Raw genomic sequence first — 27,265 nt, forward strand, 5'->3', positions numbered from 1 at the left:
TTGAACAAGGCCTGATAAGCATTAGCCAGGCCCCAAATCATTTGTGCCTCCTCAGATCTGCCTGAGCCGCTACATTCCTGTCTCAAATATTTGTTTAAGCTCTCAGGGTCTTTCAGGTGTTCAGGGGTAAACTTCCATGACACTGAGGATGTCCATCTCTCTAAAGTCTCTCCCAAGCCTCTCCACACTCCCTGCCACTCAGTATTCTCTGGTTCTGGGGAAGGCTTTCTCAGAATATGATAAATACAAATACTGAGTGAACTAATGAACAGTACATTCAGGGAGATTAACAACGTGATCAGATGAACATTCAAAAAATGCATAAAGGATTCAAAGGAGAGACTGGAAACCTGCTTAAAAATCACAAGTTCTGTAAAATCAGCAGCTCCCTCTGCAAAAAGTTCAAAAGAGAAAGCAGAATCTTTTTTTCTCCTCTTTACAGAAGCAAAATAGCAGTGTAAAAAGATTACAAATATCCCAGAATATCGGCAGTCCGCCTGTACTTTCAAAGTCAAGTTTTCAGTGAGCACCTGTGAAACAGATAAACTTTCCCAACGAAGCTTTCTGAGAGCAGAAAGATTCGTTCTAAAAAGCTAAAAAGCAGCTTTTGCCTGCATTCTCCATCAAGAATTTTATGGGCTGGTTCGGCCTGGTTCCGTGACTAGCAGGGCAGAGGGATTTCGTGAATCCATGCCTCCAGAAAAGGGGAACAGGGGACTCCAAAATAATTAAAAACAGCAGCAACGATCTGAGGAGAAACAAAGTAATTTACTAAATACGGTATCGGAATGCAAAATAGCACACTATAATACAATATAATTAGAATTGAAGCTAACAGATCAAATATAATAAGAGTGTCCGACAGGTGGATAGGCCTCACCATAACGCTGAGGTGAGATGCGCAGTCCGGCTGAGCAGCAGGGAGGAGAGCCTGACGTCCGGAAGCCCCTTTCCCCAGCACCACGTCGCCGGCCGCTCGCTCCCCGCACCGCGGAGGCGGTGACGCCAGGTGGCGCCGGAGCCGCGCAGGCGGCCTTTTTCCTCCCTGTGGCGCCGAAATCAAACCCGCCCTGGAGGCCACCATGGTAAGCGGGGCGGCGGTGGGGTCGGGCGCTCTCCCCTGAGCTCGTTAGCGCAGCCGGTAGCGAGGGCCGTGCCCGTGCCCGTGCCCGCGCCCGCCGAGGGGCGCAAGAGCGGACCCGTGGCCGTGCCCGGCCGCCATTACGGCGGAGAATGCGGCGGTGCTCCGCGCGGCGCTGCTGGTTTCCTGTTGAGCGGGCGTGCGCAGCGCCATTAGTTTTAGAAAGCTGTATCTGTAAGTGTGCTTTTCCGCCTTTCCCAGCAGTGTATCTGGAACACGAAATTAAAGACTGGTTCTAAATACTGTTGCTGAGAATAGGGATCCGAACACGCTTCTAAAGCAAAGCAGTCGGTTGGATAAGCCCGGAAACGGTGGGACTGGAGCTGGGTTAGGTGCGATGAAGGTCCAGGCTGGGAACTCGGGCTCAGCGCACTGCAGGCGGCTGTGGTTGGGTGCAGACAGTCCTGTGGGAGCCGGGCTTGGCAGTAAGGCTCTGTAAGGGGGCATAGCTAACTTGGAGCTGACAGGAGAGAAATTCCCAGCAAGCATTTATTCTGCAAGTGGTAGAATGTGTTTGTTTGTTTTTCTCTTGTTCTAGTCCAAGAAAAAAGGACTGAGCTTTGAGGAGAAGAGAGCTCGCATGATGGAGATCTTTTTTGAGACAGTAAGTGTCTTGCTGAGAGTTGCCCTGAGTTTATGCTTGGTGGGAAGACTGGCCATGTGAGGGCGTTGTTGTGGAGGCACTGCGCAGCTCCAGCTGTGCTTCTCCTCCATGCCCTGTGTCACCACTTTATAAATTACTGCACTGGATTCATGCATTGTCGGCTCAGGTGGCTCCTTGATGGAGGTGTGAAGCTGCTCAGTGTGCTCCTTCTTTTTGGAGCCGCATCTTTGCGTGTTGAGTCTGTTACCGCAAGAGGTCGTGGTGGGAGAAATCCCAGCATTAAAAAAGAACAGATGGAGGGAAGAAACCTGGAGATCCAAAAGCAGAGCTACGGGAATACTGTTGATGTGCATAAAACACGGTGTCTCACCTATTAAAATATTTGCTGTGGCCCTTGAGTATTTGAGCAAAGCAGTGCATCCAGCACTGGCAGCCTAACCTTGGCACAGTGTGCCCGAAGGGTTTTCACTCTAACTTTAGACAAAATCACGTGATGTTATTGTTGGAAGCACTGCTCTTTTCTTTGGTATCTTGAAGGCAATAGTCCTTTTTCTCATTTTTCAGAATGTTCTAATTCTATTGAGGGATGTGTAGCATATTTCTCCAGCAAAATATAAACATACAGAGTTTTCCTAATTGCTTTTGTTGGCATTAATGTAGTGTAAAAGCTGCATGGGCTGAGCAGATGCTGTTGTTTGGAGCTGAAGTGTCTTTCATGTTTTATGCAGAAAGATGTGTTCCAGTTGAAGGATATAGAGAAGATTGCTTCAAAAGACAAAGGGATTAGTAAGTGTTTGCACAAATTATTTATTTTGAGTCACTAATGATTTTTGGAACCAAACAGTATAAATTTTCCTGACTATAAAATTATAGGCTTGTGATTTTAATAGTAAGGGGAAAAATAATTAGAATGGCATACAGTGGCCAATAGCAGGGACACAGCATAAAAAGTAACGTCAACAGAATATTCCTATTTCGATTTGCTCATGTTTGTCACTCAAATATGATGCCACTGCTAAAATGAGAGATTGCTGACATGTCACAACAAACCCCAAGTTAATCACTAAAACTTAGGATGGAATTTTTCACAGGTTCTGAAGCTAAGCACCTTCCAGGAGCTCTCATTCTGTGAAATCATTGTGTGTACTCAGAGAATAGGGGATACAGAGATATGTCTGTAATGTCACACATATCTTAAAATGCCATTGTTCTGTTGAAAAACAGAATGGCTAGATAAAGGAGAAGTCTTTTCAGTGGAAGAAAAAAAAATCCACTGGTTTTGGATTAGATCTAAGATGATTTATCTTCACACTGTTGAGTTGCTTTATGTGTTTTTCATTCTATTTTCCTTTGTATTCAGTGATAAAGGTGGGCAGAAGTGCAGTTTGTGTAGTTGCCACTGTCCTTGATGAGCATGTCATTGTGGCACTGTGAGAGTAAGGAATACACAAGTTTGTGGAAAAAAACATGGGCATGTTGAAAAACGGTGCTTTTCAAGATTTGGGTTATGTCAGCAGCCTACAGAGATGCTGAACATGATGCTGTCTTGATTTGTTTTTCAAAATACCTCTCTCTTGCATATATTTAGTTGCAATTTGTAGGAAAAAAATGCAAAACAGTGTAAGCAAAGGAATTTCATGTTTTAAAACATAGTTTCTAACACTATTTGTACCTTTGAAGAGTCCAGATTCATCCTGCCTGTGAATGTGGAGGCATTTAGACACATCTGTAGAGTCTGGGTTCTTCTGGAAAGAAAAACTTAGTCTATGGAAGTACCATTATACTGGCATCCAGCCTAAAGCTTCCAGAAGACGGGGTGTTTCAAGTCAGGGATCTCCTTTAGGCTTGAAATTGGATGTCAGACACTGAAAACTCATATCTTGAAGTTTTATTTAGATTTGCCGTGCTTGTGGATAATAGTATGTAATGCTTTGCTTGTTGAACTGGTGTAATTTTTTAAATGCTGGACTGTACCCCGTGTTTGTTAGAAAATGAAGAAACAGTTATTGCACATATCTAACATTACAAGAGACTTTCTGTATTGGAACTGAATATAACCAAATGTCAAATCTACCCCCTCGTGAGCCAGTAGGGAGTTGGCCTTCATGCCCCTGCTGCTATTTAGTGCTTTGGTAAGCGCTGCAAAGTGAAATGCAATTACATTCCTAATTGTACATTCCCAATTGTAGGTTAATAGATATTATAGTTAAGATTGCAGGACAGCTTTTCAAGTGCCCTCTCATGAGTTTGTTATGGCATTGTGCTGTAATACACATGTATGTTTTATGATGGTTGTGAGCAGTTTACAAACATCTTGTAGCAGAACGCGCTAAGGAGCAGCAGCCTTTATATTGAAGCCACTGATTTCAGAGGGATTTGTGTTTTGAAGTGGAGCATCAAGCACAGCATCTTCCTAGCTAACACTGTACTGAAATATTCAGACAGATGGTTGTAGATGATGTCTTACAATATTAATAGTTCTCTGTGGTTCTAAGGAGGTGCTATGCAGATCTAATCTCATACTTTTGCTTCTATTAGCTTCCATGTCGGTCAAAGAGGTTCTGCAAAGCTTAGTTGATGACGGCATGGTGGACACTGACAGAATCGGAACTTCCAATTACTTCTGGGCTTTCCCAAGTAAAGCTCTTCATGCCAGGAAGCGTAAATTAGAAGAACTGCAGACTCAGGTAAATCTGCTTTAAGGAAGGTGCTTGTTTCCTGAATGGACTTGTTTAATTCTTATACCCTATTGTTACCCCTGCTCATATCACTTGCTTTTATGCATGCGTATGTGCACGTGCATATACTCATGGTGCAGAGTTTACTGTAGGAAGCATTTGACAAATGTGATGGGACATTCTTTCTTTTTATGTTGATAGTACCTCGGAAGAGTTCTGGAATCCAGTTTTCCTGGGGCTTAAAGAAACTTTTTTTGCCACTTGCTGCTGAAAGCATGCTATTCATGATGAGCAACATTATTTAAGGACTTCGTCTAAATAATGAGGCTCCATATGCTTTTATGTGTTGTACGTAGTGTAGGCCATCATCTGGTAATGATCTAAAAGCCGTGAGAGGTGTGAAATGGATATCCCTAGTAAACATGGCTGTGTTTTCTACCTATCACTGTTGTTTCTTCACATTTGTTCTTGATAGCTTAATTAGGGAACACTTTTGCAATCCAATATTGCACTTTTATTAGGAGAGAAGAACAAATTGCTCATGATCTTCTGCAGAAGAGCAAGACATCTTCTGTTGCCACACTGCTGTTCTTTTGATCTCCTACTTTACTAGCTTCTTGGAAGATTTCCTGAAGGGTTTCTAAATCCAGTTGCCTCTTGTTGCCTCTTCAGTGTGATCTTGTGCAGACATTTGGCAATTAAAGACGTTGATTGAGTTGAAGTTGCTTCTTTTGGCATAGCTGTTTTTGTGTTCTTTTTTGCTTTTTGACTTGCTTTGATGGGGCAGGTGTTTGAAGAGGGGTGCAACCCTCTGAACTGATACACATGGCAAGTTCTGTGCTGATTCATGAAGTTAGTGCTGCTCGGTAACCACATGTTGGGTTTTCCTGTTTTTCTGAAAAGCAGGGACCTCAAATATCTTTGCTTCATGTGGCTTCTGTTGCATTTTTTTGTCCTCCATAGCTCAAGGAGTCAAAATTGCTTATAGTCTACTAATGAGGAGCGTGATCTATGCAGTATAAGCGGGAAGATCATCTCCTACGGGTGATTCTGCTGCCTGACAATGGTATTATCTGATTTAGATAAGGTGAATTCACACCTGTTCACATTTTTTTTTTTTTAGTGGAGGTCTTTCTTTTGTCAGTGTAACTGTTGGCAATACTGCAAGTACTGTAATTGCTTGGGGAAGCAACCAGTTGACAGTCTTTTCTCAGGATGGTTTTGTGATGGTTCATTTTAGTTGTCAGCTCAGAACAGTTCATTTCACTGGTTTATTGCTAGTTGCTGCAATTTACCTTGTTTCTCATGATGTTGCTAGGCTTTGTGAGGCCAAGTTTAACAGAATGCTGTTATTGCTGCCACTCCTGCTGAGGCTGGGGCTGAGATGGCATCACCTTGTACTGCAGCAAAGATCTTGGTTAATCTTTTCAGAGGAGGGTAAGGGGTGGACTTTTTTTACACTGTTTTGTGGCCTTGCTTCATGATCAGCAGAAATGGGGGACAAGTTTCTTTATTTATCCCAGTCAGCATTGTGTTGGGCAAGTGTTAGCTGAGATGGAAGAGATTAGTTGAAGTTTTGTTCTCTGGGATTGGTGAGAGATTTCCTCTTTCCACTACTCATGTATTGAGCCAAAGGAAGAATTGAGAAATTAATACATCCTGACTTACTTTTGGCAGTTAGCTTTCTTTAAAAAAAAAAAAAAAAAAAAAAAAAAGTTCTTTCACAGAATCACACAGAATCACAGAATTGTAGGGGTTGGAAGGGACCTCTAGAGATCATCGAGACCAACCCCCCTGCCAAAGCAGGTTCCCTACACCAGGTCGCACAGGTAGGCGTCCAGGCGAGACTTGAATATCTCCAGAGAAGGAGACTCCACAACCTCCCTGGGCAGCCTGTTCCAGTGCTCCGTCACCTTCACCGTGAAGAAGTTCTTACGCACATTCGTGCGAAACTTCCTATGCTGCAGCTGATGTCCGTTTCCCCTCGTCCTGTCTCCACGTACCACTGAAAAGAGACTGGCCTCACCGCTATGGCCGCCACACCTCAGATATTTACAAACCTGGATCAGGTCCCCTCTCAGTCTTCTTTTCTCAAGGCTAAACAGACCCAGTTCACTTAGCCTTTCTTCATAGGGGAGATGCTCCAGGCCCTTCACCATCTTTGTGGCCCTCTGCTGGACTCTTTCCAAGAGATTCTTTGGGAATGAACTTGTTGAAATAGTCACTTTGCATTTACTGGATTGTTTGTACTTAGGAACACTGAAATATAAAACAACTAAGCATTTACTTCATTTACAATATTAATTTAAAAAAAAAGAAGACTTGGAGGATGCTATAGTAGGAGGTGCAGTTGTTAGGAATGCACATTTGCACATTTAGGAAATAGTTAATGGAAAAAAATAATCCTTTTGGTGAGTAATGTGGCTCAAGGCCTCCTGGACTGTGTTTGATAATAGCTAAAAGGGAAGAACCTTATTTGTTTAGAATACACACAGAAGAAAAAATGGGTACTAATCATCAGATATTTTTTCAAGATATAGATGAGTTTACTTCTATCCTTCTTAGATGGACATATGTCTCCTGTTCAAACATTGTGTCTGAGTTACTGCATGGTAGGCTGTTGGACAGCAACTGCTTGAGGCTGGCTGCTGACTGAAGCCAAAGGAACTTCTGCTGCCCACCTGCTTGAATGTCAGAGGAAAGTTCTTTACAGAGAGAGTAGTGAGGTGCTGGATCAGGCTGCACAGAGAGGCTATGGATGCTCCATCCCTGGAGGAGTTCAACACCAGATTGGATAGGGCCCTAAATGACCTGGTCTTGTACCAGACCTGGAGGTTGGTGGCCTGGTGGCAGGGGTGTTGGAACGTGATGATCCTTGGGGTCTCTTCCAACTAAGCTGTTCTCTGATTCTTTTGGTCTGAGCGGCTGCCTCCTTGCCCTGACTGCTGATGCTTGTCCATGTGCCTTCACGCAGATATGAGATGGGTTCCTGGCTGCACGATGTATAAGTGTTCAGAGCTGGCTGGCTTGGAGGCATTAGTGCTGAGCTGAGGTTCACTAAAGATTTGCTTTGGTATTTTTGCAACTAATACATGTGACTTGTTAGGAATTACTTATCTAGATGGTTTTCTGTAATATGTGTGCTTATAATTTTGTTTTACTGGGTTGCAGAATGTGTACTATTTGTCTCTTTCCAGGAAAAATAAGTCTCGTCTCTTTAATGCCCATTACAATATATTTGCAGGATCCCAATGTGCTGACTAAGCAGTTCTGGTAGTCTTTCCATATGCATGCTGAGTTTTCTTTTCTCCTCGTATGTCAGGGTATCTAATTTAGCTTTCTACTTACTTATTTTTTTTATCCTTCCTTGCACTGGCCCAGCCATTGTGACAGTCAGCAGTCTCAGGCCTTCTGGATGATTCTGCTCCCTTCTGACTTGCATTACTGTTTTTTCTTTTATTTTTCCTTAGTAGTAACGACTGTCCCAACAGAGGCAGTTACAATGACTTCCCCCCATTTTCAGCTTGTAGGCTTTCACAGACCTATATGTTTTCTTGGAAATAAAGGACAAGACACATAAAGAAGCATACAGCTGTGGAGCTGGTATAGTGTGTCTAGCTTACATCTTCATATTATCCAGTGGGAACTGTAGATCCAAAATGCAAAATGGCTGAGAATCTGCATTGTTTAAATGGCACTATGTTGATTATGGCTGTGCTAATTAATTTGCTGATTCTGTACCACAGTTTCCCTGAATGGGTCTCCTGGAAGATGCTAATAAACTTTTATTTGAAGCAGTTCAGGTTTTTTGCTACCTGTTTGTATCTTGCACTTTAAAAATTTTTATGTCTTGAAATGATTCTGAATTTATTAAGTCTTAAAATGTTTAGCAGAAAATACTCTTCTAATGCTGTAACTTATTAGAGCCTTCTGGATTATGTTTAATGGCATGCTACAAAGCCCTGGAGGGTATGCTTAATTACTGCTGTCATGGCAGACTTCTAAAAATATGGTGCTCTGGATGCTTCTTTTAGAATTAAACAACCTCATAATTCGGTGCTCATTAGCAGAATTTCATGCTTTTCCTTTTTCTAGTTGTTAATATGGAGCTAGACTGATGGCAACTGTGAGGTGTAGGTTTTCCTTTCCCACCCCCTCAATGAGCGTAAGCTAAAACTGGCATGATTTAAGATCTTTTATTTTTTTATTTAAAGTTGGCTCTGTAGTAACTGTACAGATTATAAAATAGGTTTGAAGGAAGAATGTTGCCCTATTGAAAAGAATATATATATATATATATATATATATATATATATATATATATATATATATATGCATATATTATATGCAAAGCATATATTTTATATATATATATATATATATATATATATTCATTCTGGTATAATACAGGAAAAATACTGCTTTTATGATCTTTTTTTTTAGGTAATGTCATCAGACCATTTACCTTTCCTTTTTGAAGAGGCTTATGTGCTGGCTGCTGATGTGTAGTCCTGATCCTGCTACTTCAGTGAAACTGTTGATCTGAACTGTGAAGAAATTGGAAATGTGGAGCACCCTTTCCAAAAAGCCTGTCAAATCTGGCAGAGATGCAGCCATTTGCCTTCATGTCCAGCTGAGCTCCACAGTGGCCACGGCCAGGGTGAGAGGCAGAACAGTACATTGGCACATCCTGGGAAAGTTCCTTGCTGTTTGGCAAGCATGCAAGTTCACCTCTTTTGCAAAGCCAGGAGCCTTATCTGCCTGGGGATAAGGCAGAGGCAATACTGCCTCTCAAAGCTGGGCTTGATGGAGACGTGATCTTAATTGATTGGAGCTCTGACCTTAAAATCTTGTCATTTTATTAATATTTAATTCAGAAATTTGGTGTCCATGCAGAAATAAAAATACTGTCGTGCACTTCAAATAAAAATACTGTGATGCACTTAAGTCTCACTTCATAGCATTTGTTGTTCTGAAGGGAATGAAACAGAACCAACTTATTCACTAGAGTGCAAAATCAGAACGCGTGAAGTCAGTTTGAAGCAGGAAGTCTTCGGGGGAAAGGTCTTTCTTGTCACAGTCATGCAGCTATCATTATCACTGAGTGCACTGTAATTCCATCAAAGAGCATTCGTTGTATCTGGAATTTGAGATGACTTGGTTATCTGCCTGAACATTGCTTGAAAAATAGGAAATTAGCATAAAGAGTGAATATGAAAGAGTGCCGTCAAAACTCTGGAATTTGATAAACCTATGTTGTTGTTAATATCTCAAGGTAGAATTTGGGCTCTTTAAAAGTTTACAGAGTAATGTTTGAATTGTTTTTTGTAATCTTTGGGCAGGACTTGAGCTTGGGGAATATCAGATGAATATTGTGTTTTGACTTGGACTCTGTGCATAGACCCTGTAGACCTTGTCAGTATAGGGCCCAGCTAGTTAGGATAGCAAGGTTTAAAAGCTCTTTGAGGAAAAATTAGAACATCTTTTCTTTCCAAGGGAAAATATTTGTCAGTGTCCTGTCTTCTTTGAACAGACTTGCTTACTATCACTTTGGACTTTGTAGGCTTGTAGTAAATACTCTTATGAACAGTAACAAGCATCCTTCGTGTTGACATTTTTAGTTTTTTTTCTGATTCATGCATAGGAGTTGTTTTTGTTTTGTTGCATTACTGGTACTTACCAAATGGCACTCAAATGAATGATGCAAAAAACAGGAGCTTGTGGCAAAACATCTCTGAGTAACCATTAACAATTAAGGCAAATATAGATGAATCTAAATGGAAACAAAACTGAATTAAAAGAGACTTTAAACATACAGTGATTTACTCCACATGAATAATCTTTTAAAGAGCTGCAGTTAGCAATGTAAGATTTATACACGGATAGTTGCAGGTTCCAATCCGTTCAGCTTTCCTTATCCAAAAGTGAATATAGGAAGGGCTCCTCACATACTCAGTGGGACTTTCTGAGAACAGAGCCATGCCTAACTTGCCATGGGATGTTTCAATCTCATGTGTAAGTCAGGACTATAGGCCTAAATTTAATTTTGAAACATTATGTTTGTGGGAGTGGCGAGAATACCTGTATTACCCACATGAATACTAGTGCAAAACATGTAAACATTGCTTATGAGCGTACAGATCTAACTTTAGAATTTTTTTTTTATTTTTATTTTGTTTAACCATTATAGTGCTTCATCAGCCAATTATATGGAGAGCTGAAGCTTCATTTGGTTAGATCTCCAAGAATATGGTAACTTAACTTGAGTTTCTCATACTGTTTTTAGTCATTTACATAAGTTACGATCCAAATTTAAAGAAACAAAAAAAGTACCTACTCATTATAGCTCATTATAACTTACAGACACAATATCATAATATTTTAGAAAAAGTGTTCTTCACCCAGAAAAATCCATGCATCAGCCTTTCATTTTGAATAGCATATATAACTTCTTTTGGGGCTTGGGATCTGCTTTTTCTCTAGAAATTGATATTTATTCCCAACTTTTTTTGAACTGATTAATTCAAAGATGGCATTAAAATTGAGGTAATTTTGTATGATAAAATTTGTAATGTGCATTAAGAGAAGAGAGTTCATATACTGAAAATTTCTCCATACCTACAGTATATACCAATAATGCAAGGTTTAAGAAAAAATGCTTTTTGAGTACAGAAATAGAGTGGGCTGTTTTCTCTTTTTTTTCTACGATCTGCTGCCAATCCCTTTTATGATGTTCTCTTGCTGTAAAAACCGTATTGTCTATTCTTTGATTCCTGGGTTAAATGTTCTTATTCTGTATGGTTTTCATCTCTGCTCTTGCTCTTGCCTGTATTTCTTTAACTATGACTGTCTCCCGGGTGCATCTCTTACGCCCTGAGTTCTGCAGCAAATGTGATTTGCTGCCTCATGTTGCTCTAATGACTTGTAATGACTTAGGGTAAGACATTACACATTCATTTTTCCCTCCTTTCCACAATCTTTAAAAAAAGAAGAAAAAGAAAAAGAAAAAGAAAAAAAAAAGGTTGTTTGGTTATATTTAGGTAGCAAGCATGTACTTTCAATGTGTGTTTCACCAGAACTGCAAAACAATAGTGAAGCCCCAGCAAACCTGGGATGTGCTGCAGTCTGGTTTGCTGTGTGGGATGGGTGCGAAGTGGAATTGCATGAATGGTGTACATGCAACCTGAGAGCAGAGTGACGGTATTGCCGTTGGCTGTGGGTGCTCTGCTGTGCCACAAGCGTGCACCAGCCAGCTTGATGTTTACTTCTGTGTGTTTGGAGACCCTGGCAAGTAAGTATGTAAAAAGCAGTTGCGTGTTTGCTTTGTGTAATATTTTAGGAAACAATTTTGCACATTGATGTGCCTTTTTATTCTTAAGCTTTATTGTTTCAGTCAACAGCAATTGCTGAGTGATTTCCTTTAGTGGAACTCTGCCTTTCTTTTAACACAGCAGGTCTGTTTTCAATATGTTCACATTGTTCTTTGGTTGTTAATCTTTGCATTATCAGTCTTTTTTTTTTTTTTTTTAATCTTTCTTTATAATCTAGAGGAATGCTTTGAAGTGCTTTCTCTGTATGCCTTCTGTAATTCCACTCAATTTTTTTCAGTAGTGAGATGGATTTAACATAGGAAAGAAATATACCCCTCAACTACAAATGTCACCTTAAAACTCTTGAACTGCTTTTCTTAAAGCTAAAGGCACACCGTGTTTGCCTCTGGCCTGAAAAAAAGCTTCAAACTTCAAATGAATAATTTAGGAAAGTTATGAACAATTAGAAAATGGATGTCTTGAATTCTGCTGCAGTGCCACAGTTTTGTGGGTTGCACAAAAGTAATAGCTGTTCATAACGTTTTTGGTTACATATTCTGACCACAAGAAAATAGTGCATCTGGTATTGCTCTGTAAGAACATAATGGCAGCGAGTAGCAGCTGTGAATGCTCGTGGTTAGCATGTAAGACCTCAGTTTGAACCTCATCCAGTGCAAGGACCTGCCTTTGCATTGCCAACACCAGGTTGGAGGTGCTTTAAAATCCTGGAAAATAAAACTAGTGTTGAGCTTGAGCAGTATCAGGCAGATTTTGGGAAGGAAGCGAATTGAAATCTGCTGCAATTGCATGTCAGGTTTAAACGTTCATCTTCCAAATGCACATCACTGAGTTGCCACAGTGGAACCTTGACAGTGGTGTGTGCATTGTGAATTACCTAAGAACATCTAATCTCTATTCCTTGGCACAAACCAGACCCCAGGCTAGGGTTGGAAGAGATGGTTATGGTAGTTATGTGGCACTTAACATGCACAAAGTGCTGCACAAGCTAAGCATGACAGGACATTGGCACAGTAAGCATGAGCATCCCTCTGGGCACTTGGGACTGAATTAATGGGCTAGGCTAGTGGGCAGTCAGCTGACCACAGTGGTCTATGAAATGAACAGGTCCTACTTAGCTCTTCTGTTTTACAGATGTTAGCTTCTTACAGGTTGCCTCTGTGTTTTGCAAACAATGTTATTACTATTCGGAGATGTTTTTTTTCTTGACTAATTTAGTGTTGTTTGTCCTCATTCTTTGTTTAAATAGCTTTCTGCCAGGTGGGATTTTTCCTGCTTTCTTGTACTTTGCTTTAATACGTGCTGGTTCTGAGGAGGTCTGTGTGAATGGATAGGCTGGAGATACAAGGCTTTCCAGTCCAGAAGCATAGATCTATCTGTACTGCTTTCCACATCTGATCAGTTGTGGCAGAAGATTGTTCCCGTGTCAGACTAGACATCTCTTTTAAGAAACATAGAGGGGAGGCATTAAGTAGCTTTTCCTCCAGATCAATCCCACAGCTATTGGCAGGAGTCAGATTTCTCTCAGGGTGCTTAATGTTCCTTGAAATTATTTGTCAGTTCCCTTGAAAAATGTCCCAGGATTGCTCCAAGGATTGAAATCTTCTACCTGCTACTGTGCTCCTTTGCAATCAGACTTTTCTAGAGCTGGTGAGTGGGAAGGTGTGTTTTACTATCTTTGGCCAGATGTGCTCTTTTGCTATCATACATATGCAGCATTTGCAAATTAGTGGGTGATTTTTTTTGTTTTGTTTTGTGGGTTTTTTTTGTTTGTTTATTTTTCTTTTAATGCACAATAACCTATCATCTGCCATTTGCCCTTATCTCTCTGTTAAATAATATACAATTTGTCTTCATCCTTCCTCTATCTGACTTCTTTATCCTTGATAGCTCTCTTTCCTTCTTCCATGTACAGTTATTTTCAGCAGTGCTCTTGCCTTGTTATCCAAGCCTTCCTGTTTCTCCCATTGTCACAAATTCCTTGCATAGACCCTGGCCATCTGTTCTTTGCCCTTTACATTCTCATCCTGTTAGTTTGCTTTTTCAATCTCTCTTCTCTTTCAACAATTCCTTCCCTTATACCCATCTTTTGTTGTCCATAGGAGTATCCATTTTGACACACACAGGCTATTTTATTTTGTAAAAAGAATTCTGAAATTCTCATTTGTGAACACAATGAAAAAAAAACTCCATATAAGAAGAAAGAAAATACCTTTAGTAAAGTTATATGAAAGTTGATTGGTTTTAGTCAGAGGAAGGCCTTCTAACTTTGTGGCGTGGTGACGTTATACATTATGCAGGTCAGAATCTAGAACTGGCAAAGAAATGTCTCAGTGTTTATCATTACTGTCTCTTTCATAATTCAATGTCCTAGAATATAGAGGACCAAAAGCTGGTAGCCATCTTTTGTTATTTAATTGCATCTATCTGAAAGATTTTGTGTTTCCATCTTAGAGAATGCAGGTATGTTCCGAAAGAACTTTATAGATATGGAAAACAGATAAATGAACAATTTTATGTTCTCCCTGTTCCAGAAAGCACTGTCTTATTCTTTGCATGTGTAGTATGTAGACCTATATAAGCTCTTTGACATCTCTGCTTTCTAGGTGAGTTTAGTTCCAGCTAAATTCTTTCTTCAGAGATACTGAATGATGCGTGCTCTGGTATGTTTTTTCCTTGGGCTTCACAAATGGCAAACTTCACCTAGCTACCTATCCTCTTCTGAATTGTATGCTTCAATCTAGTAAGGCATAATGTGGATACCAACATACTTAATTTTATACAAGTTTTGTGGAAAACCCAGAAAGAGTGCTGTTGTTGAACTCTTCACCAAAATTGAGATGTTGGTGTACTTCAAGCCATATACTGAATCCCAAGCTGCCTCTGTGGTTACTTTCACTGAGAGCAGTGAGTAAACAGCTGGGCATATTTTTCCCAAAATCACAGTAATTTTAAACTCATTTCTCTATATAAAGTAAAGCATTGCTCTTGAAAGCAGACCTTATCTGCGTGTATACGCACACATGCATGAACATGTTTATCCAGGAGCAGGAAGCAGTTTTGAAGAAAGGAATCTTCCCTCTGAACCAAATTAACTGAAGGGGTCGGGGCCTAATCCTTAGACATCATCAGTTTGGAGCTTTATTTGCCTTCATGTCCAGTATCTTAAGACTTGGCAGTAAGCTCTACCTCATATTTTTTCATGCATTTATGGATGTATTTCTGAACATGTACACACTGAACATGAATCTAGGTAGAAATTGGCTGTGGCTCCAAACCAGCTCTGTTTGCACTGTATGAACTGTATGAATATAGTTGAATTCTTGCAATCAAGCTGACTGTATATAGTCTGCCTGGAAAGGACCATGCTGCAGAAATGATTTTTCATGTAAAGGCCAGTGTAGTCTTGTCAATTCAATTGCAAAAGAATATAAATATGGTTAAATTATCAGGGCTAAGGATTACAAGAAGTGTCGAGGAATGCACTTCCATTCAGTGGGATTATTAATGAGAAGAATGAGAATGTAGAAGCAGAGGTGTTGTGTGACTGTTTCTGGGGAGAGACTCAGGGTAGGAGTTTGGTTTCTTTTTAAGAATGAAATGAGGGCTTTGACAGCCACCGCCATCATACCGATGATTAATCTGATGTTTCTACCTGACCGATACACAGAACATCTTCAAATTAAACCAGAGTTTGTGCTTACAAAGAATGCTACCTACCTTTTTTTTTTTTTTTTTCCTTGGTATTGATTTCAAATGGCGTAGCTAATTTCCAAACTAAATGTTTATAAGAATTTTTTTTTTGCATTCTCATTCATGTTGTATTTCAGCTAACACTGAGTACTGCCCCTGAGGAGCAGGGGATGTGTCATACATCTGGCTCAGCTTAAGGGCTTCCAAAGTGTCCCTGGAAGACTTCCAGCTAAACAGGGTAGACTTGGTTAAAGATGTGCAGCAGAGTAATGGGGACAGATCTATCTTGATGGTAATTACTCTGGAGTGATGTCTGTGCCAGCCCTGCGAGATACAGCTTCCTCTGAAAGATGCCTCTGCTTCAGACCTGAAGGGAGGCAGCTTGGAAGTCTAACTCTATGAGTGCCGCACAGGAGGAGCCACGGCTTTCCATGCCTTTGAGCCACAGAGAGCTCTATACACCAATATACTAAAAGGATTGGGGCAGCACCAATGGCATACCACGCCTTGGGAAGGCTGGTATCAGCAGCTGAGCAGGTGGAGCTGCTGCAGCTATTGCCACTGCTTCCAGTCAGTGAGGGAATGGCTATGGGTGAGATTAAAGAGTTGGAAAAGGATGAAAAGAAATCATCTAGTCCAAAGCCTTCCTGTTTTGAGTGCCTTTGTGTAGACATGCCAGGTTATGGTATGAAACAGGATTTTGCAGCATGCAACATGATTATGTGGCATGGAAGTAAAACACGTGCTTCCTGTAATTCTTTTCTGTGGGTCAGAGCCCCGATCTTATGTTTGGGTGTTTTAGTATTTATTTTGAGTTTATTTTTATCACACAAGTTAAATTATATCTATTTAGAAGTTAAGTTAATATACTGTTTATTTAAGTATTTTATCTATGTATGGACTTTTATAAGTGTGCATGTATGTGTTTTGTATGTTAAGTCTATATGTCACTGAAATAGGTTGATTTTGTTTTTTGTTTCCTTCATCAGTTTGCAGAAACCAGTCAGAAAAAAGAGATTTTACAAAAGGGCATTGAAAAATCGAAAATTGGACGTGAAAATACTGTAAGTTGTTTGCAGGGGGAGGGTGTCCTATTAGGGAAAAGGATCCAAGTATTCAGAGTTTGCAAGTAGTAGTGAGTCACTGGAAATTCGTTAAGATTTCTAAGTGCTGGAGGTGAGGAAGAGAAACAAATCAGGTGCTTCTAAATGCTAGAATCTTCCATTAGCTAGTCATGCACTAATGAGGAAAGTAGTGATAAATAGCTGCTCCAACTATGACTGCTTAGGGTTTAATTGTCTAGCCTTTTTCATATTTAAAGATATTGTTAAACCTGAACTGCTCTCAGGTATGTGCCAAATTTTCCAGTGGCTCCTGAACTGCCTAATCAGGTAACTGTGAACTTACTTGTTGGGGGATCTTATTTTTTAGTTTATTATTATTCTGAGGTGTCAATTAATATTGGTGCTCTTAGCATGCTGAAGCTGTTTAAAGTACACTGCAAGATAATATTTGGCTTCACATTCGATATACATGTGAAGTAGTATGTTTGAGAAATTTCATAGGGTGTCCTGAGTAGCTGATTTGCTTTGAGGTGCTCAGCATAAACTGGTTTGAACATCCAGTAAAAAAATTTGTTGGAATTCTGTGGGAAGGTGCCATATCTTAGCATCTAAAATGTTTTACAGAGACGTTCTGGGTTTGACCTTAATCAGTGAAACACAGGCAGGTTTCACATAGAGCTCTGCCTGTCAGGTTTCCAGGTGGACTGTTAGAGGCTTGGCCTTCTCCACCACATGGCCTGCCCTAGTTGCAAGAATCTATTGGTCCTGGAAATCCTGTTCTGCTGATGCTTCCAATATTTGGTTCCAGCTTAAACATCAGGAAAAAGTCCTGAGAAATCTGGATAGCAATGCTGGTCTCCAAGCAGCTGGCCTCCATGTCCCCCAGCATCTGGAAGCCTTTGATTTCCATTCTGCTTTTGCAGGATGGGCTGAATTCAGGCTGTTGGCAGAAGTACTGGGAGTGCTAAAATTTGATAGTAGCTCAAACTGTTAGGCTGCTGCAGGGATTGTAAATTATTGGGTTTTTATCTGGTGTTGCCTGGCTGTTTGAGGCTACTTGGTGCCCTAGCAGGAGTTCTTTGAATATCCTGGTTCTCAGCCAGGTGCAGAGGCTGGCTGTAAGTATAGGCTAAAGTAGAAATCTATGCTGAGTTGGCTGTGGAAGTATTTGTGTTGAGTCTGCAAATTATTATTAATAAGTAGAAAATCTGAGGAAAGTAGTGATGCGTGCACTCACAACATAAATATTTGAATATATTTTTGAGAGCACTTCTCTTAAACAGCATGGAACAAGAAGAAAAATACGTTGCAAGAGTACTCGTATGTAGTTGGTATTTCAGATATGTGGAAATGTAGACGGCAGCTTTTTCTGTAGTGCTGTCTTTAATCACAAGGTTAGTGCTTCTGCTTGTCCTTTAACCGTTAAGCACAAGAGCAAAGTGAGTGGTTGAAAACTGCTCCGAGTTCAAAGGCTCTAGGAAATTGTTCTTTTGATTTTCCATTTTGATCTTAATTTTCTTCCTTCCAATTTGTATTCAATATCACTGAATATTGCTGAGAGTTTTGTATGTGCATAAAATGCTGAGTTGGTTAATCGATGGAAAGCAGTAGTGAAAACAGCTTTTTTTTTTTTTTTTTTTCTTTAAAACCTGTTCTATGCTATGTTATTGTTTTGTTTTTATTCTTACTGTGTATCCCAACATACTTTTACTCCTCAGGCAGAACGTGCAGCTCTGGTGAAGGAACTTGCTGCCCTCCGGCAGAAAAAAGAACAGCTAAAGGCAGAAATAGAAAAATACAGGGAATGTGATCCAGACATTGTTGAAGAAATGCGTAAGTTGTATTGTTGTTTAAAGAGAACGTTTACTTAGGAGAAGTCTGCACTTTTTAGCTTAAAATCTGGTGTGCAGAGATCAGCCAGTATGTAGCTGCAGTTTTTTTTTAAAGCTGTAAGCATTGCAGTACAGGTCCTCTAACCACTTCTTTTCATGTTCTGTCATATTACATAAGGTGAGAGTTTCTTTAATTGTTATTTAGTCTGCCAACAGCTGAGCAGTTAACAAACAAAACTAACACTGAAATATTCTGGTACATTAGAAGTAATATCATATTTATATATCTATAACAACACCAATTCTGTAACTGGAACCCTATCACGCAGGAAGAGCATTCACTGGCTTCCATTTGCTTTTAGTCCCATACTGGCTCAATAAGATATCACTCTACTTCCTTTGTTTTGTCCATTTAATACATAACATTTCATTAGACATGTTTAATTTTCATTTAGTCAGTGGCATAATAACTTATGTATTGATGTTTATACTGACTGAAATACTGGCTTTTGGTTGAAGTTTCTACTTCGAATGGAATACAAGGAATAATGAGGAACTTTATTACTTAATGCAGAATTAAGCACTGAAGTGTACTTAATATTCTAATCCTTAACATGAAAAACGAAAAGCATTCATGAAATTTCATTGAATTTTCTCTGCTTCAGATGTAATGTTTTATTTATTAGGCTTTAGATTGTTACCCAAACATTATCGCATATTCAGTTGCTGAAATGCCGAAATGACATTGCAGAGTGATGAGAAACAGGCACAGACCTTTTTCTGGGAACATTTTTGACCAAATCTGAATCTTTCTCTTTCCTTATTCTTCCAGCAGAGTCTGCATCTTTAGAAATGTGCTATGAGAAGGCCAGGAACATAAACACAATTGGCAGCACACCCCAGAATTGGACACATATTCTTTCTTTAGTGAGACCATTATGTTTTTTGTCAGCTACATTATCTTTCCCTAAGGATGTAATCGTACGTAGGGGAATATGCTGTAAATCCTCTGCTGTGCGCTCTCCTAAGGACAAATAACAGGCACACTCAAGCTGTAAAAATGAATACATTTAGGCAGATACTGACAACAGAGGGATTTGTAGTGACAGGTATTTAAAGTGCTGAGATAGCCTTGTAGTTAAGCACTGCACTGGAGCAGTTGAGGAGCCTCTCTTTTAAAGGAGTTGCTGAGATCATGTTTCTAAGTACTAGGCACAGAGATGGCAACACGTGAAATGATATCTAGAAAAGAGAGAAATTATTGTAATCATTAATTGCTCCAGACACGGCCTGCTCTTCTTTAAAGCATGTGGAAGTTCCATGAGCTTCTGCAAAGGAGAGGTGAGCATTTAAGGGAACTGGTGACACGTGCCTTGTTGGGTTACCTGTAGGCTTCCCAAGGGATTGTTCAGCAGTGCTCTGAAAATAATTTGTTGCTGACCTTCAGTTAAAAAGTCAGTACTTTGTTGTATGTTTCAACAGTTACTGTTGCACTGTCTAAAGTTGCTGGCAGCATAAAAATGATTAAATGGAAATATAACTTTGGGGGAGTTAATATCCTTGTCAAACCTGAGTGGAATTTCATGATATATGGAAAAAAGAAAACAAAACAAAACTGGGAGAGAAGTGGGACTGGGGAAGAGACTTCTCTTGCTCTGGATTGTGGGGAAGTACAAAGGCAAAAAAAAAAAAAGATGCAGGAAATTGTAGTTTTTAGTGTAAGAAGATATAAAGAATCTCATTCAATGGAAGAATGAGAATGGAAGAATTCATCTAGACATAAACGCTAGTGCTGTTGTTTCTCAGAATAACCTTATAAACCAAGTTGTTTTCTCAGATTTTTAAATCCTTTTCACACTGCATGAGTGATGCATGATTTTACACAAAATATACAATTTCAGAAACTTAATCCTTGTGATTATTTTCAGTTGGATTAACATGGGGATTACCAAATCTAAATTAATTTATTTTCATTTTGAGTCAGAAATCAGAGATGGCTGTTCTGTTACATAAAAGTACTTTTAAAAGCTGGATTATTCAATATAATATGTTTTGTAGTAGGCATTTTCTGCACTTGAGTTTTCCCTTTCCTTCCATAAATAATTTCAACCCATAAGGGAAGCTCTCTGATACTCAATATAAAATTTCATACTATTAATTGCCCATCCCATATTTTTGTATGCCTTGATTTTATTGTGATGCCTTATAGGTGTGTCAGATTGCCTTCTGATTTCATCAGCATACAGATTTTGTGATGTGCCTCGTTAGTTACTCTTTTCCTCAAAAAAAGCGTTGCAGAAACAAACCTAGTGCTGTTTGTTAGGTTTACATCCTACAATGATAAGCCTCATTAAAAGACATATGCACACACATTAATTCCAGTGTCAAAATGAAATTTGGATGGTTCATAGTAAATATCTGAAGGAAATGAAAACTGAACATCTGTTTTGTTCCCTGTGTCTTAAGATGGGAAAGTCATGCTTGACCATGTAACTAAATGTATTAGAATGCATACTCAGAAAAGGCAAACCGAAGTACTAAATCCTGACTCTGTTTTCTGCTGACTTTGCTGCTTGTCTTTTTTATACCAGTTACAAATGTTTTGCCGTAATTTTCTTGGCTTTCGTATTAGAGGGCTAAAGTACAAACTCTAGTGCCTTCCCACATTTACTGTGTTTGAACACAGAACTTCAGCATTTGTATTTAAATGATTAACTACAGTAAATGACAGCAGAAACATAATTTAGGGATTGGCCACTAGAAGAAGCTACATAATGGTCTGGCTTTGTGGATATATTTGGATAGTTACATTTTATTGATAGGATGTTGTGAAAATATGCCCACATTTGGAAAGTGGAGGTTTTTTAACAGCCACAGTAGTTCAGTGCTGCAAGCTTGTTTGCCTCTTGGAAATGCTATTTAAGCCAACTAGTATAATTTAGCATTGAGTTTAGATCTTTCCACAGTATTACAGTCACTGGTAGCAAAAACAGACATTCTGTAATTTTATACTTCTTTGTTGAGCTTGTAATTCTGCTTCAGTTGGTGCAGGACTGGTTTCTCAGCTTAAATGCAGGTTTTTGAAGGCTGGAGGGTATTCTCATGGGGAAACAGGCGTTGTGGAAAATAGAGTCCCTGTTTCTCCCAAAGAAAAACTGCATAACATAACATGTATGTACGTCTGCAGAACTGGACACACGTAATGCTGGTAGATTCCCTAAAACTTACGATAGAGAACAGAACCACAGAGAACACTTTTGGAATTTTTTTATTCGTCCAGATTTTTATAAGACTGACAATGAAAGCTCCACATAACTTCAAGTTTAACCTGTGCAAGTTTCATGCTTTCTGCCACCAGAAAGAGGTTAAGGAGCTAAAACAAAATCTGATATTTTACAGAGAGGTATATAAATCTTGTTTTCAGTTGCTGTGCAGTTTAAAACCAGAAACAGCTAAATACTTCTAGAATGTAAAACTTGTTCTTTAAGGAAAGGAACATTAATTTACACTCTCTGACAACACAGCCAGAATTGTTATATACTGACTGCAGTTCATGTGCTTGGTGGGATGTGAGTGCTATTATTTATGGGGTTGGCTTTTTGAAGAAATTCTGGGAAAATACCTGGAGTTCAATGAATAGCATAAAAAGATAATGTTCTATGTGGTATGTCATCATAGAATGGCCTGGGTTGAAAGGAACCACAGTGATCATCCAGTTCCAACCCCCCTGCTATGTGCAGGGTCACCAACCAGCAGCCCAGGCTGCACAGAGCCACATCCAGCCTGGCCTTGAATGCCTGCAGGGATGGGGCATCCACAGCCTCCTTGGGCAACCTGTGAACAGTGCCTCACCACCCTCTGGGTGAAAAACTGCCTCCTAATATCTAATCTAAACCTCCCCTGTCTCAGTTTAAGACCATTCCCCCTTGTCCTATCACTATCCACCCTTGTAAACAACTGTTCCCCCTTCTGTTTATACACTCCCTTCAAGTACTGGAAGGCCACAATGAGGTCTCCACACAACCTTCTCTTATCCAAGCTAAACAAGCCCAGTTCCCTCAACCTTTCCTCACAGCAGAGCTGCTCCAGCCCTCTGACCATCTCAGTGCCCTCCTCTGGACCCGCTCCAAGAGCTCCACGTCCTTCCTGTGCTGGGGGCCCCAGGCCTGGACGCAGTGCTGCAGATGGGGCCTCACAAGAGCCGAGTAGAGGGGGACAATCACCTCCCTCTCCCTGCTGGCCACCCCTTTTTAACACAGTTGGCCTTCCGGGCTGCAAGCGCACACTGCTGGCTCATGTCCAGCTTCTCATCCACCAGGACCCCCAAGTCCTTCTCCACAGGGCTGCTCTCAAGATCTTCCCCCAGTCTGTATAAATACCTTGCACTTGGCCTTATTGAACCTCATTAGGTTCACTTGGGCCCTCTTTTCCAGCCTGTCCAGGTCCCTCTGGATGGCTTCCCTTCCCTCCAATGTATCGACTGCACCGCTTAGCTTGGTGTCACCTGCAAACTTGCTGAGGGTGCACTCGATGCCATCATCTGTCATTGATGAAGATGTTGAAGAGCACCGGTCCCAAGACCGACCCCTGAGGGACACCGCTTGTGACCGGCCTGCACCCTGACACAGAACCATTGATCACAGCCCTTAGGCTGCATCCAGCCAGCCAATTCCTAATGCATCCAACAGTCCATCCTTCAAATCCACACCTCTTCAATTTAGAGAGAAGGATGTGATGAGGGACCATGTCAGAGGCTTTGCAGAAGTCCAGGTAGATGACATCCATTGTCCTTCCCCCATCCACTGATGCTGTCACTCCATCATAGAATGCCACCAGATTGGTCAGGCACGATCTGCCCTTGGTGAAGCCATGCTGGCTGTCTCGGATCACCTCTTTATCCCATCTGTGCTTTAACATAGCTTCTAGGAAGATGTGCTTGATGATCTTCCCAGGCAGAGGTGAGGCTCACCAATTTGTAGTTCCCCGGGTCTTCCTTTCTACCTTTCTTTAAAATGGGAGTAATGTTCTCTTTTTCCAGTCACCGGGGACTTAACAGACAGCCATGATTTTTCAAATATGATGGAGAGCGGCTCTGCAACCACACCAGCCATCTCTCTCAGAACCCTGGGATGGATATCATCCGGCCCCATGGATTTATACACGTTCAATTTCATGAGGAGGACTCAGACTTGTTTCACTGTTACAGTGGGACAGAAACCACTCCCCACAGCCTCACTTAGAGGCTCAGGGTCCTGGCAGACATGGAAAGCCTGACCACTCGTGAAGACTGAGGCAAAGCACTCATTGAGTACCTCAGCTTTTTCTATGTCTGAGGAAGCCAGCTCCCCATTACCTTTCATCAAAGGGACAAAACTCTCCTTGGCCTGTCTCCTCCTGCCGATGTACCTGTAGAACCCCTTCTTGTTCTCTTTCACATCCTTTGCCAAGTTCAGCTCCATCTGTGCCTTGGCTTTCTTAATCCTATCTCTAGACACATGGACAACAGCCCTGTATCCCTTCCAGGCTACACAACCCTGCTTCCACTTCCTGTACATTTCCCTCTTTTCCCTCAGTTTAAGCTGCAGATCCTTGCACAGCCACGTCGGTCACCTGCCTCCCCTGCTCAACAACTTCTGCTGGGGGATGGAGAGCCGTTGTGCTCTCAGAAGGGTGCTTTTAAAGAGCTGCCAGCTCTGTTCTGTACCCATGCCCTCTGCCTCTGCTTCAGAGGATCCCACTCAACACTTCCTTGAGAAGCTAGAATTTTGCTGTCCTGAATTCTGGTTAACAAACTCTTGTGAAGAATAAACTAAAGAATGCAGAATGAGAAAATAGATACGGGTTGTAGCAGTTCATTCTTAATATCTTGAGGCTGAATGATGAAAAGGTAATGTTTTATTCATATGCTGGATTTTGTGGGGTGAGTAGTTTAGGGCGCTTGGTTGGTTTGTTTTGCATTTTCTTTGTTGATACACCTAGGTGTTATACTCTAACTGTTTCATTTAGATTGGTTTGAAAACATGTTACACATACCCAATGTATCTATAAGATATATCTTATGTGTATAAGATGAATTTGGCTTTACAGAAAGTATCGGGTGCTGGATTATTTGGGGAATTTTTACTAATGAGATCCCTGTTCCCAGAGGGGTTCCAATAGTGAAGAAAATAACGAATAGACTGTCCTGGCTAATGGAGAGGCTTTAAAATGAGTTCCATTGGTCTTGCTGAAAATTTTCCAAGACAGTGATTATTTCTTGAATTGTTTTAAGAGGGTTTCTGCTAAATGTTATGGTAACATCTGTCTGTTGTTCAGAAAACTTATCAGAAAGGTTATTTAAACTAAAGATTATCAGTGCTTTCAGTTTAAGAACTATTAAGTAGCTATTTTTGTAAAAGCAGTGATTCACTTTAAAAAATGAGTGCCTCCAAATAGTTTTAAGCCCAGTCTAGATCCCACTAATGTCAACAGGCTCAAGTGAATGTGTTTTCAGTCACCTCTAGACCCAATATTTTCAGTTTCCAAAGAATGTTTTCTAGCTACTGACCATGAAGTACACACCTGACATCTGAGTGACAAGCTATGCTTTTTATGGTTTACGTGTCGATATTGTTAACAAAGACTGTGCAATTAGAAATTAGGCATTCTATTGAAGTTGAGTTTCACCCCACTTATGTTAGCCTTAGAGAGTTAAATTGTGCTTTATTTAGAGACCGACACTTGCTTAAAAGTATGTAGAAAAAGCAGATTTAAAAGAAGGTACCCTTCTTTGCCCCCTTTTTTTTTTAACCTAGCCTCGTTTTTCATAGAATTGTGCATTTAATGTGTTCATTTCCAGCAGATCTGGATGAAGATATTACAGGAAATAGACGACATCTGCCTTTATACCTGTCTGTCAGGCTATCCACTACCAATAAAAACTAACCGCAAGGCCTCCCTTCCTCCCCCCTTTTTATTCTTTCTTCCTTCACCACGGAGTACAATAACATGTATAAGATGTGTACCAGTAAAGTAAGAACACGTTTTCTCTACTAATTGCATAGAACTGTGATTCTCTTTCTGCTTCTCTTGCTCCCTATACAGTTCTTCGAAAGGCTTGCTATTCCACTGAAAGGTAGAAAAACTAAATTACCCAGTCAGAAGCTGCATTAAAAGCCATAGCAAAATGCTTCACCAAAACTCAACTCTGAGGTTTTTTTTCCAAAAATGATAATAAGAACTTATATGTAATCAGTCACATATAGTAACAGTAAATATAATTTTTAAGTATTACATAAAGTTGAAAAGGGAACAAGGTACTAATGAGTGTAATTACAAATATATACTTGATTGCTCATGTTCACAGCTCTTTAGGTAATTGTTGCAAGCAAGAAGGGATTGCAAATAGAAGCAGTAGTTCTGTTTCTTTATCTTCATCCCTTTGACTTTTCTTTTCCTCTTGAAAATCAAGAGGGGCTTATCTGCAGTTCAGTTACTGAAGACATTTGCTATTGCTTGGACAGAGCAACTAGTTGCACAGCAGAATCTGATTGGGATTGTGGAGGACATAATGTGGTGCTAAGGAACTTCCCTGACTCTTTAGAAGGTTAAAGAGTTAACACCAAGTTGACCCTTCATTCCTACACTGCAGTTGGTCAGTGGTAACAGCAAATGAGTCAGAGATGTTTGCTTGACTTAGGAACTGATGGTGAATGTATCCTTGTCTTGAGACAGACTTTCCCAAGGTCTTTGAAATCTCTTTCTCCGTGGAACACTGTCTGCTGAGTGCTTTCACTGCCTTCTTCAGAAGGCTTTTATATGTGTGGTAATTTGTCATGCATCTCCCAGCACTGTCCTGAAGAGCAGCCTAGGATCTTCTGATCAGCTAGAAGCACATCGGGTGAAAAATTTTCAAAGGGAATCTTCCTGAATTCACAATGAGTATAGAAAATGCATTTTGGGAAGACTAAATGAGGATAAGGAACAGGTAAATGAATACTACTGACACTTAGGAAGAAAGGAGAATGTGACAGCCATGAAAAGTTTTGGTCACAGGACCATCAGGACATACAAGCTTAAGGTGCATCTGCACATATATTTCAGGGAAGCAAAGCTGGAAGTGACATGTGGGGCTTTTCATGAAATCTGGGAACCTGAAGTTTAGGAGAGTCATTTGGCTTTAAGCAGAGGCCCTGATTTTCCCTCCATGTTTCACAGAGTATCTCTGGAAACACTAAGTTTAGCCTAAAGTTTGGATTCCAGCTAAGTTTACTCTGCAGTGAAAAAGAAACTGTCCTAGTTGTATAGGCACATGCATATTTACGCTTTTATACCTCAAGCACGTTCTAGCAGGATTATTATTCTTTCAGAGCTTGAGTTTATGCTGACTTGCTTTAAAATGAAGCTGTAGTTAAGCTGGTTAAGCCAAACAAAAAAAAAAACAACCAACCAAACAAAAAAAACTCACCAACCAACCCCCCAAAAAAACACAAAACAGTTTTTTTAAAAAATCATTTGTGTTTTGTCAGTAGAATTTTACATAGAGATTCAGGAAAAAAAGCAGTTGGAAGATTGAATTTTTAGCTAGCATGTGCAACATCCTGCTTAAATAAACTGGCTACTCTGGCAAGTTCCCAATTCTAGAAATTAAATTCAGAAGCTCATAAGATTTAGTTTTGTTCTGTTTTTTTTTTCAATAATGGAATTGCAGGAAAAAAAAGTATGCTGGATGAGGGTGAAATATGTGAGAATTATTTTAATGTCTAAGCTAGTAAATCTTTTATGGCGAAAGTCATTGAGCCGCTTAGGAATGGAGACACTTGATAAAATTTGTGATGTGGAAAATGGCTGCTCTGACTACATTTATGATCTTCCTTAATTTAGAAATGAATTGTCAGCAATCCATTTGGCCCTGTTTTAAAACTATGAAGACAACTTCTAATGGAA

The 27,265-nt window shown here is 40.1% G+C and overlaps 1 protein-coding gene across 1 annotated transcript in view; it reads left to right on the forward strand.

Moving 5' to 3' along the window:
* The first annotated feature begins 953 nt into the window (after positions 1-953).
* The window catches only part of MND1 (meiotic nuclear divisions 1), a 40,568-nt gene continuing 14,256 nt past the window's right edge, over positions 954-27,265 (forward strand). The window contains exons 1-6 of the mRNA XM_085221958.1: positions 954-1,085; positions 1,680-1,745; positions 2,474-2,531; positions 4,284-4,432; positions 16,434-16,508; positions 18,227-18,341. Of these exons, the coding sequence (XP_085078084.1) occupies positions 1,083-1,085; positions 1,680-1,745; positions 2,474-2,531; positions 4,284-4,432; positions 16,434-16,508; positions 18,227-18,341 (466 nt within the window). The 5' untranslated portion in view covers positions 954-1,082. The remainder of the gene's footprint in view (positions 1,086-1,679; positions 1,746-2,473; positions 2,532-4,283; positions 4,433-16,433; positions 16,509-18,226; positions 18,342-27,265) is intronic.

The sequence above is a fragment of the Meleagris gallopavo genome, chromosome 4 (genome assembly GCF_905368555.1).
Source record: "Meleagris gallopavo chromosome 4, MGAL_WU_HG_1.1, whole genome shotgun sequence".
Classification (NCBI taxonomy): domain Eukaryota; kingdom Metazoa; phylum Chordata; class Aves; order Galliformes; family Phasianidae; genus Meleagris; species Meleagris gallopavo.